The 13,197-nt window shown below is 32.9% G+C and overlaps 1 protein-coding gene across 1 annotated transcript in view; it reads right to left on the reverse strand.

Annotated features, from left to right (window-relative positions):
• Positions 1 to 13,197, reverse strand: part of LOC123714963 — a 175,332-nt gene that overhangs the window by 64,413 nt on the left and 97,722 nt on the right. Inside the window, exons 5-6 of the mRNA XM_045669677.1 lie at positions 6,003 to 6,861; positions 5,171 to 5,271 (exon numbers count right to left, since the gene is read on the reverse strand). Of these exons, the coding sequence (XP_045525633.1) occupies positions 5,171 to 5,271; positions 6,003 to 6,861 (960 nt within the window). The remainder of the gene's footprint in view (positions 1 to 5,170; positions 5,272 to 6,002; positions 6,862 to 13,197) is intronic.

Genomic DNA, 13,197 nt, shown 5'->3' on the forward strand with positions numbered 1-13,197 from the left:
ACGTAGGACGAGTTCAATAAAAAATATACATAATTCTTAAATTCCAATTACTAATAATAATAATTAAAAAGTGATTAATACAAAATTAAAACAAATTTTAAAAGTTTGGCACTTGTGCCTGTGTACCTTTAACTACGGGCGACCCCAGAGCTGGTGCTTGCCTCGTTCAACGAATAAGTATCGCAATACAGCGACGAAATGCTGCCAGCGTTAAAGGTACAATGCTATTCATTTATTAATTATAATATTATTATATACATAATTATTTTTCACGCAGCACGACTTGGACCTTTAAATAACAAGTTATCGGATTAAGTATATCATTTTTGTACTAATTAAGAACAAACCTTCAAAAATATGTTTTTACAAGATCACCAACCCTAATATAATCATGGTTGAATTAATAATTTATTCATTTAGTGTAACTTCAGAAATTACTGTAATGCAATATTAACATATTCAGTGACGTATCGGCGATAAAGCCATAACAATACGGTTTAATAGTATTGATAATTATTTGATAATTAATCCTAAGAGACAAGCAGATAATGCAATAAATTTACAGAACATTTATTAATTTTGTAATTCTTCATTGCAACCTGACTGTACAGTCGCATAACGCGATAGATTTATTTATACTCAGTACCTTCCAACTTTACAAAGAGTATTCGAAATTCGTCAATTATTAAATGGTTCTAATTGATATTTACTTAAATACAAAGAAATTAAATAACATAGAACAGAAGAGACGTTGTTTCAAGATGCTTGTACCATCTCTAATGTACATCTTGCCCAGCTATGTACTCTTCATAACTAAAGCATATTGCAGCGAACTATTCACAAAGAATTCTGGTCGCACGTGCAAAGTGATGGAGCTAGTGGATTGCGGTAATGTATAACTCGGAGAGTGACCTATATAGCGTATTCGTTTGTCCGCTTCACCCACCCCAATAGAATAAATTGAAAATTCTTTCAAAGTGTTCACCTCAGAAATTTCGGAAGCCTGTCGATGCAATCTACTGCTTTAGCCATTGTTTTACATATAGTGTTTTCACTATTGTTTTCAATATCAATAAAAGTCTCAATACTAAATGGTTTTATAGTTAAAAAAATATATTTTTAACGTAAATGTTTGATATTGTTTTGTAATGTTTGATAATTTTTACTTATTGTTTTAGAAACGCACTAAGGTATATCTAAAGAGATACTGGGTATGAAGCAAAATAATTATTCACGGCATATTTAGAAACAGTATATTCTAGACTGTCCAGAATGTACTACTTCAGCAAATGGAAAAAAGGCTTTTTACTGATAGTTTTTAAACTGTCGTTGGTGACAATTGACGACTGAGAATGGCTGAGGGCATATAAAACCTTTATGTAAAGCCTCGCCTTTTTTGTTGGTCTCTAGTTGAATTTTATAAATTTTTCAAAGTGCTTCAATCATGGCAATGAAAACCTATTTGCAAAATAAAATTCTACAAGTTTTTTGACATTAGTATTTCTGATAATTTTTGCCGGAGAGAACTGTATAGTTCAATTCTAAGACCAACAGAAGACAAGAATAGATAAAATGATCTTTGTTTTACATTACTAATCTTTTTGAAGCCATTGAATTTGAAGAATTTTAACGAATGAAAATGGAAAGAGGAGGCCTGTAATGAGTTTTTGAGTGTCAATTTAAGAAAAATACACTTAATTATTAAAGGTTAATAGTTTAATTATTAAACCTTTCCTTATATTTCTCTCTACTATCTCTTTATATTGAACATATAGGGAAGTCTTGTATTCGTATGCCAAATAGCATCAAGTAAAAACCTTAAGTTTTAAATTTCCACGAAAGCTGTATAATCTCGTGGGAAAATGAATAAGTTCTCAAAGCTAGACTTTTGAATAATGCAAAGAGGAACCTGTACAAGGAATGTGATTTTATATATGTTTTATGTATAGCATATATGCACATTAGTCGCGTGTTTAGTGTCATTTATGTTTTATTTAATGCAGGTTTCAGTTTCAGATTGATTGAATAACACTTTTAAATAAGTAAGTACGATTCAAATAAGCATTATACCGTTCACCTATATGTACTTTTAATCAGCATATTGTTAGTGTAGTATATAAATTGAGGCTTAAAGCAAATAATTTTTTCTCCAATTCTCCAATTATATAGTAAATTACAGCACTACAGTTTAAGCAGAATAAGATAAATTTAGGTTTTAGTTAGTCAATGCTAAAAACCTACAACGTATGTCTGGGACTCAGATGAATATGTGATCATTTGTTTTTTCTGATAGACAAATAGGTGATCAACCTTTTGTAACACACGCTATCGTGTTAAATGCGCACGTAGACAGAAAGTCCATTGGAGCAAAACCGAGGGGCTGTGTTTCTGTCCTCACAGAAACTGATCACAGGGATGAGAGTCACACGTAGAACCCAACACTGTCAAAAAAATTAACCAGCGTGAGAACAGTGACCCTGCTTTTAAAATGAATTCAAAACGTAACAATAAACCCATTTACTTTTAACATCAAGTTCTTCATTTGTAGTTGTTTATTTGTACCAAACTAGATTCAATATATTAGAGTAATTATTCCGTGTCACTTATTTCCGTGTCACGTGGCAAGGCGAGTTTGGAATGTAAACTAGCAATTTGCATTGGAATTAACGTTCGGATAGAGCTTTGTATACACCATTGTTAATTATGGTTATGCTAAGATTCGATTTAAAAACGTTGAATACTGTTTTTTTTGGCGGAAGGATTTGGAGAAATTCTTTTAGATTGGGAATAAAGTGAGGTTTTTTTTTTTTTTTTTTTTTTTTTTTTTAAAATAGGGGGCAAACGGGCAGGAGGCTCACCTGATGTTAAGTGATACCGCCGCCCATGGACACTCTCAATGCCAGAGGGCTCGCGAGTGCGATGCCGAGGTTAGACTGATGCTAATACCTTGCCTCACGAAAGTCCTCAAAAACGCACTAAACACTCACTATAAAATTCTAAATAGTGGACGTGTAACTATTATCAATTATAATTAACAAAAAGTATATATCAAAATAAAAATGTGTCTAACGTAACCGAGTAAATCTCAACAATGACTGAACTAATAAATGTGACGGTCAGCCGAGAAGAAATATTTGCGATCACGCTCATCAAATGTATTTCGAACAAATATTATAATTAGTTTTATAATATATTTTAATAATGTTATAAATTATAATGTAATAAATATTATAAGAAATTACTTTTTGATTGGTGATGTACTTGAAATGAATCTTAACGTGTAGTTTCTACCTTTCAAAACAAATTTGCAGAATATTATGTTTTCCAAAATATTATTGCATATAAATTATTATTATTAACTTAAGTATAAGACTTCTTCGGTCGAATTCAGAGTAATTATACTTTTCTTTAAATTCTATATAAATTAATGTTGCATGGCAAGATATACGCTTTGTCATTCATTTGAATTTGACGCGCTTCGCGTTTTTATAAGTTGTCTGTGGAAGTTAGCATTGGAGTGACGCGCGATGGAATGGTGGATGACGTTCAGACTATTTTGTGCCTTTTATTGTTATAAAAAGAAACTTGTAGAGAGGTAAATTATAGAATATAATTGAAGAGTCGATATTAGTGAACTTCAAATGTCGTTTCTTTGTATTTTTAGAGAAACAATTTGTGGTTTATTTGGAATATCCTCCATAATATATCCTATACATATATAGAAGATAGACACAAGACACTAAAAGCAATATGCTAAGGGATATAAAATGTGTGCGTTGTCTCAATTTTAACTAAAACAATCAAAACCATCCATATTATTATTTACTATTATTACATATGACTGACATGCATGCTAATACTTACATTCGTATTACTACTTTTAAAAATATAAAAATAAAAACATCCTTTTAGTACCTTTCCGTGGACCGTTTCCAGCCTAGGTTTCAAACTTCATGAACAAAATTAAATTATAATAATTTAAAATTTGAAATACATCGCCTATTGTATTTGTCATTTATATAATCAAAATATTTTTCCCCTATTACATAATGTTTAAACTCAATTTCTTCGAATTATGATACATAAACAAGTAGTTATCGGTACCGCCACTCCTTTGGTAGTCCAAATAAAGTTGATGCTGAACAATTGATAATTGGAATGCAACCTTAGAATATTTATTTTAACTGGCTTTATTTCAACCTGTCAGTTCAAGTATAGCTTAGTCATTGCGGTGTATGCAAGAGCCGTCAATAAAAATAGAAATCTCGCTTATTAGTAATTGTTTTACTTTAATGTCAAAGATGGTTGCGACTTTTCTGTGACGTCGATATTACGGTAAGTGTTTTATTGAAATATACGTAAATATACTTTATTGGCGTCCATTTACAAAAACAAGGTTCGTTATGAGCCAACATATAAATGTCACGCGTTATAACGCTTGTTTTGATTGATTTTCTGTATCTGTTTCTTGATCATCTGTACCTGTCGAATTTTTGGCAAGCCGGTTTTCTCACGATGTTTTCTTTCACCGTTTGAGCGAATGTTAGATGCGCACTTAGGACACAAGGTCCATTGGTGGAAAGAGCCACACGCTGAAGCCACTAGGCCAACACTGCTCTGTGATTTATATTCTATCTCAAACAGTATAGTTATTACCTCATTTTTTAAGTGAAGATAATCCGGAGTCAGGTCAATAACCCATGGTTCAATAACGTGATGGATAATTCAATATTGACAAGTGCCTATATCTAGACTGAATTTATAACGTTAATCGCTTGAAATGTACTTCATAATACAATTATCTAAGTGCAAGAAGTCGTATAACAGTTCTATTGTCGGATAACTTGTTCCCATTGCTTTTCTACGTAGGATAGGAGGCTATATTTACTTAACACATAATCTATATTTGTGCAAAGATTTGCTGGTAAGTGTTTAAACAATTAAAACTACTACATGAAAGGATCTACTGTAACAACATTTATTTTATTTTGTTAATTAAAATACATCTCTTTTTATTAGAATATTTACTGGAAAGTAATTTTATATGCATACAATTTTAATTTTTTGTAAAAATATAGTGTATGTAGGTATTCTAACCTTACTAATCGAGATTAGAATGTATCGAGAAAACATTGTATTTAAGGAAGATAAAATAATGAACAATACTCACGTGCGTAAGAGAAAGGTAGACCGTCAGACCACCGGAATTCCCCTTCGTGAACGGAGTCAGTGGCTCCTATCCAATAGATGTCGTCTTCGTGGCTTCCAGGCCTGTAATTTTTAATAGGAGTTAATTCTCTTCACCGTCAAAGTTTTATTGATAGATGGATTGATGAAACTGCAACAATAATTATTTTTCAAGGCATCAAATCAAAAGTTATACGCAACTACGCGTATTATTTATACTAAAATCTTCTTCATAAGCTTAGCTTATCACGAACAATATTTTCATTTAGTTAGATATTCGAGATTTTCATTCCAAACATGTCTGTTACCTAGTTTCTTCAAAATCGACATCTTTTTACATTATATTAACCAATAAAGAAATATATTTTCTTTGATCATAGTAGCTCTTAGTCTTTTATGTCATATTAAATATTCAACTCGTGATAAAGTCTGTTTGATAGGTTACAAATACAATAGCTTTTGTAACTTACAGTAAATATGAATATTATAATTGATTCAACCATACATATCATAGCATCCCTGCAATGAACCATATATAATCGTTTAGCAGAAGTGTGAAATATACATAATTTTAAGGCTGTAAATTTGTTATCTTATATAAAGTATTTCTGTAAAGGGTTGCTGATATATTTTGCCCTTAAAAATCTGAGCAAAACTTAATATTCCTGTCTGCCACTCAAAGTTATCAACTCGGATAAATATCCGAAAATCGCACTTCGTTTTATAATATCCATTTGAAGTAAACAAATACTTTATTTAACTATTTCTATTTAAATATTTGGATTAGAAGTTAGCAAAATGTATATTTAACTTACGCGTGGGATAAAAGTTGATCTAAAATTTGTTGCTGATCCTCATTCGCTAGACTGGCTAAATGCCCTCCAAGTTTCACACACTCTGCTTCCGCTTGCTTCCAAGACTTTTTAATATCCCTAATAGCAGATACACAGAAGTCACCAGATGCAATCCAACTAAAATCACAGTTTCCAACCACATCTTCCATTGGCTTATCCATCCACCAAACTTTTAACCACATGGCTGAAGAATTCTTTTTAGCAAGTATACTAACGTTGAGTCTAATAGAATTGCCTTCAGATATAATCTGTACACTTCGTAGAGGATCACCAGGCTGGGAACAATGCTTCCATCTAGAATCTCCATCTTGGAGGATCAGTTCCATTCCTTTGCAAAAAACTTTGGACTCCTCGTGAACAACATTAGAGTTTTCATTAGGCTTTGTGCCCATTTGGAGCCGCAACGCAACACGGTTTCCATAGGGTAAATGTATTGTATAGGAACAGAGGAGTTTGACAGTTGGGCCGACGTCGAACGAGCCGTTTCTGGCCGTCAGTAGGACATCATGGCAGTGGTCTACTAGACGGTAGATTGCGGCGAACGTAGGTCGACCGTGGAGTTCTAGTTCTGGTTTGGACGAAGACTGATAAAGATACCTTCTGGATTGTAGGGGTATTTGCTCCAGTTTCCCACATATCGTGGGGGTGTTTGGGGCGAACCTTATATACCCTGAAGAACAAGGTACATTGAGTTTGTGTAGTTCTATGAGGAGGGCGTTTCGTGGCGAGGGTTGAGGGAATGTGAGGTGGCAGCCATGTGTACGAGGTAAGTGGCCGGAATGTATGCGCCCAGAGTGGTTACGAATTCTTATAGCACAATCTGAAACAGAAGAAGAGATAAATTATTATGTTTTTCTTCATTTATTTAGTGTCGGTGTACTTAACACCAACAATAGCTGAGCTGTCTCATTTCTAACTTTTAGATATACTCGTAAACACATATGTACAATATTGCTAGTAATTTTTTTCTGTCGAAAGCTAAATGTGAGAGAGTGTAACGCTTTCAAGTTTTTTTTAATTAAACTTATTTTGCTTAAACCTAAAGGCCTATGTGTGTTTAGGTATAATACAACGAACATATGTATGAACGAATAATCCTTTATAAAACTTTTTAACAGTCCAGAATGGGCGTCGTAAAGCCACAAACAGTAAAAATATAACCGCTAAGTTCAACATCAATAAGCTAATTGCTCTTAAATGTTAAGCAGCGATACCGCAGTAAACTCATAAATAGCTCAAAATTCTTGAAACTCACAAATTTCCTGACGACACGACGTTTTGAATAAAAACAAGACAAATTTCAACCATTAAGATAACTCGAAACGCAAAAGCGAATTACAATTTCTCATAATGGAAAATTTACATCAAATCACGTTAAATTGCGAAGACACTTCGTACCATTATACGATAATGTTGCTGTTTTCGCGTTATTATTTATTCTACTGTCATCATTATGATAATTGCGATTTTTGCTTCAATTTATTACATATACTCTAGTTGGTTTCATAAGTTAAGATAAGTAGTTTCGGTTCAACCACTTTTCCACAATAATTACACATAAATGAATAAAGATAAATATTTTTTTTTAACAAATTTAAAAAGTTTAGTACCTATGGCAGTGTACCTTGAATGATGGCAGCATTTTCTCGGTACTATCTACCAGATATGTATATCTTAATATATATAAACTCGCTGCCCCCGCGAACTTCGTTTCTCCTTAATGTGGTTTTAGTTAGCCTTAATACCGTGACACGAAAGAATAATTTCACTGTATTATCGTCAATATAATTTGAATTTGATTTACACTTCGGTCTAAGTAAAGTAACACATGGTTGGCTATGCTAACACCAAAAATTAAAATTAGAAATAATGGAATTTCACGGTATTTCGTTTACTACAAAATACATTTTATTTATATTTATTTAGCCTCAATAACACGTGGTAATCATGATATTGAATTGTAGCTTATATGACACGTTTATCAATTTACCATAGCAGTGCCATCTATTGATTACTTACTTAATCCAGTCAAAAGTATCGACATCTGTTAGAATCTTTTGGAGTTAAGAGATAATTGTGACTGTCAATTAATTATAGACAAATAATTTGCAATAAAATAAAATTGCGACTATAATTAAAGATCTAAGCTATCCTATCTCTTAAGTTGGACCTAACTGCTCACGGTGTGTCAATTTAATTTAAAATCAGTTTAGTAGTTTAGGAGTCCATCGCAGACAAACATCGTGACAGGAGATTTATATATATTAAGATTACGCGTCACGTTGTTTGTCCGCTATGAACTCCTAAACTACTTAACCGATTTCAATCAAATTTGCACACCGTGTGCAATTCGATCTATCTTATAAGATAGGATATACATATATAATTCTACTGTACGTGTGTATGTCACTGAACTTCTCTTGAACTGCTGGACCGATTTAATTGTTTCTTTTTGTATGCGTTTGGGTGGAGCCCTGGATGGTTCAGATTCACAAATCAGATGGGCTGGCAGATGGCACTGCAGTCGATATTTTCATACTTTGTTTAATGTCCTAATAGCTTGAAATATCATGCAGGACAACGTCTGTCGGGTCCGCTAGTATATATATCTTGCTAACGCCTAATTTATCGAATAGCGATCTCATCTAGTTTAATCAGAATTTATCTGACGTGCATTAAGCTTTAAAGAAGATCAAATTTGTATTCTGCTTGTAAAGCTAAGGCTATCTACTTTGAATTATCATTGTTAAAGCTTAAAAGTATATGACAGATCTTCGAAGCGACGTAACGTGCCAAGATGTTCATACATAATGTAAAACTGTCAAACTAGACAGCAAATGTTTTATGTTAGCAGTATTATGTTATTTTAATATTAATAGTGAAATGAAAATCTTTTTTTTGTTTAATATTTATTATTGTTTTTACTGCAACTTCATATTTAAATATACTTATAATCCCGAAGGTAACATTATTAAAATATCTCTTCTGTTTTTAGTTATTGAATAGTATGAAAATAAATAAGTTATACTTAATTTTTTTTTTACTAAACCCCGACGGAATACTAATAATCTTAGTAGTAATAAGGTAAAATGAAATAATTGTATTATTTGTATTCATGTCTATAATAATAAAAGCCTTTTGTTAAACTATATCTAATTTAACTTTATTTAACCAATTTCTGTGCAGTTGCATATAGTAGATCATTTTTTGAAAAATAATGTCATAAAGAATTTTCACTTCTTACATGTGTACACTAGTAAACGCACACATTTTTTTTATGTTATAGGAGGCAAACGGGCAGGAGGCTTACCTGATGTTAATCGATATCGCCCCTCATGGACACTCATATTGCCAGAAATTTGGCTAATACGTTGCCGGCCTTTAAATAATTGGTACGCTCTTTTCTTGAATCTAAGTCGAATTGGTTCGGAAATACTTCAGCGGGTAGTTGGTTCCACGTAGTGGTGGTGCGCGGCAAAAACTGCCGTAGAAAACGCTCAGTTGTGGAACGACGAACGTTGCGGTGATACGGATGGTCATACTATCAGCCGTCTGTGCCTGACACACGGCGTTGACTTATTGCATCTAAGATATGCCGATTTCCTCACGATGTATTCCTTCACCGTACGAGCAAGTGATGCGCTCATAGACAGAAATCCATTGGTGCACAGGAATCAAACCTACGACCTCAGGGAGTCGCATGCTAAAGCTACTAGGTCAACGCTTCAACGTTGCTAATGATTACTGTCATGTACCTTTGTTATAAAAAAAACTGGGACAATACCAATTATAATATAATAACAAACAAGTATATATATTTATTAACACTAACAAAAACATATTATTGAATAAAAGTTGCATAATTCCATACCCTGACACAAGGTGAGCTATAACAGTTCAGTTTTATTACGAAAGCAATCAAAAAAATTTCAATTAAACCGTTGTTATTTGCAACAAAAGGCCGTCCTACATGATATACGCAGGGTTGTTTATAAGGAAATAATAAATGATATAACTGTATTAATCATAGTCGGTGCAAAATAATTATTTAGTCAAATTTAATAGTATTTTTTACTCTGTCGTTTATAATATATTCTTTTGGTGCCTCTCCATAACTGGAGTTTGCCCGTCAGTGTCGTGAAACGTTCTAGTACTGTGCCAGATCCAGATGCCAGACAACTCTTCCGCAATACCCGTGATTAATGACTAGAAGACTTTTGCTAAAAATACAGTAAGTCCATAGAAGGTCCCCTTAAACGACGAAATTTCTAAAGCGTCGAAAAATATGGTTTTAGTTGGTTTAGCTTGTCTTCCATACAATGATACTGTACACATCATTACACCCTCTCAATAACGACAACAAAAGAGTAATAAAATACTTTTTAAGTTGCTCAAATTAGTAAAAACTAAACTCGACTGTCGGCATTATGAACTTTCTTATTACAAATTGGGATTGCTTTCACGTGTAGACAGACCCTTGTTGACCATGACTAATAAGTAGGTGTCATGGATTATATGTACGTTTTTCTTCTCTCCATTTAACGACCAGTGTAGTTGTATAAAGTTTACACTGTATCCCGTAAACATACTAAGAAATGTCTACCCCGCGCTTCAAGTAAAAGTGCTCATATCATACACATAGGCGTATAAAAGCAGTATGGTCGTAGTGTAGAAAAAAAGCAAGATTACCTCTTATCTAGCTCTCCACCAGTAAAAGCGAATGGCCCTGAACATTTCTCCGTGAAATTTCGAATAATGGATAAAAAAAATTATTCACCTTTTTTCCCTTCTCGCCAGCCCTATTTGTACCTGAACGAGTCCGAATTGACCTCGAATGTTTTTATAACCTAGAACTATTGGCTTGGGCTCATAAAATTTAACAACAAGTGATATGTACTGGAATAAAACGTTTTAATACGCTCGATTTTTATTGCGATGCACTTTCTGCACGAACACCTAATGGATATTGGTTTTAGAATTAGTTCATGCATTCTTGGCTTCGTAGATTGATTAACTATTTTTGTGTAAGTGTGGGCCCATACACTCTGGATGGATTCAAATTACATTATCAAGCAAGCCCTCGGCTGGAATCCTCAAAGCAAAAGGAAGCGTGACCATCCAAAATAGACCTGACAACGAAGCATGATTGCAGAGGCGAAAGAAGCTGGTATTCTACACTGGATGCCCCCACATAGGACTTTCAGTCTAACTGGATATATATGTGTGTATAAGAAAATAACATGTTATAAACACGTCGAAGGTATTGCATAAAAAGCTTCAAGTGAAAATCGCCTATTTCTTTTGGAGTTCTGAATATAACTTTAATTACTCGATATTGTGATAATAAAGGAAAATATAAGCTAAATTTCTACGCTGTCATTCATAAGGATCACAGCAAAACCAGTCAATAAGCATTGATGAACGCCAGCACTTAAGGATTTTGCCATATGCAATTAATTACTCGGTGAATGAAAACACATTATACTCAAAAATGAAAACTTAAACCAGAGACAGAGATACAAATACAAATGCCAGAGAAGGGCATTTTAATATAACCCAGTGGCCACCACAGCAGAAAAGGCCAAGAGGCAGACCCTGGAAAAAGAGGACTAAATAGTGTTGGTAAATACGAACTAGAAGAAGACGACAGTGGGCGACTATTGTGGAGGAGGCCGTAGCCCACAAAGGGTTGTACTGCTACTGGTTTTTTGTATATGTGTGTGTAGGCACAGAAACCTGACCTACTTGATAAAAAAATAACACTGAAAAGTTGTTATAAGTACCTATAGTATTGTGTTTACCATTTAATATGATGTCTCTCCGAAATCCATCAAACAAACAGACGCGTATGTTTTGTAGTTCCGATTCTTTATATAAATAACGATAAAAACTATTTGCATATATGATTTTCTCACCAATTTTCACTAACGTTTATTTATTATTCTAAGTTCTCTCTGTTGATAATCCCGTGAATCAATAAGCTCGAAGTGAAAGCCTCTGTAAAGCAAACATTTGCCTTCCTATTAAAGTTCTATTCCGTATCAAAATATAACATTGCTATTTCTTTGTATTCCAATATTTTTATAAAAACCGGTTGAAGAGCATACTAATTTAGTTTTTGAGTTCCGATTCTTATCTATCGAATAGTACGAAGGATGGTTTCGAATCGAAATCCTTTCTACAACTAAAACTAATTTAACTAGCATAATTTTTTTATAGGCTGTGTTCATATTGTCTAAATTGTTTTAAAACGTACTTTACCCCGTTTCAACTTATAAGCACAAAATAAGATTTTCCATTGTGAATCCAGCGCCGATTTAATATAAAACTTTATTATTATTTTATTTATACCTACCTAAAATAAATTAAAATTTGTTGTCAACTTTAATTTCACTAAAACTACAAAAGTATAATCTGATTTCTACTTCAAAGCAATTAGGTCACTCGAGAGCAACCCAAAATAGAAACTAACTCAATATAACCTACGAATATAGATCTGTATTGAAAAATTTATTTTGTGTACGTCAGTTATGGACGATACCTCTGTAAATTATGACTTTTAGACGTTGACGCCGACGAGTTTATGGTTATGAATATTTTGATTTTATTCTACCCGTAACACTGTTAATAGTTGCAGCGTAAAAATATAACAGAATTATACCCTGCGTCATATGATAACGAATGTATTCATAAAAAAACAAATATAAAGCTCGTCAAAGTTCTTCGACGAACTTTTAAGTGAGAATAACAGACTAGTTAAAAAAAACAAAACCATCTAAATCAACGTCTAATTATTTTACTTCAATTAATATCTCATCTAAACTTCTCATATTTCATACTAAAGTATAAACTGTTAGTCTACAGGCCTACCACCAACAATGTGGAGTTCTGAATCCATCAAGTTCCATTCATCAAAAACTCATTCAAATTCTGGTAACTCTCATTCGAAATAATACAAAATGAAAATCATATACAACCATCAACTGATGATACGATAAACTAATACAACAGAATAATCATCACAACATGTTATTATAGTTTATTAAGTTACGATTCAGACGTAGAAAATTATTTTTAGATAGAATTCTAGTCAAAAACAAGACGATTAGGTATAAATCCCGATTAAAGGAGAAATGTTTGAGCCAGATTATTTTCC

This window comes from Pieris brassicae, chromosome 10 (genome assembly GCF_905147105.1).
Source record: "Pieris brassicae chromosome 10, ilPieBrab1.1, whole genome shotgun sequence".
NCBI lineage: Eukaryota > Metazoa > Arthropoda > Insecta > Lepidoptera > Pieridae > Pieris > Pieris brassicae.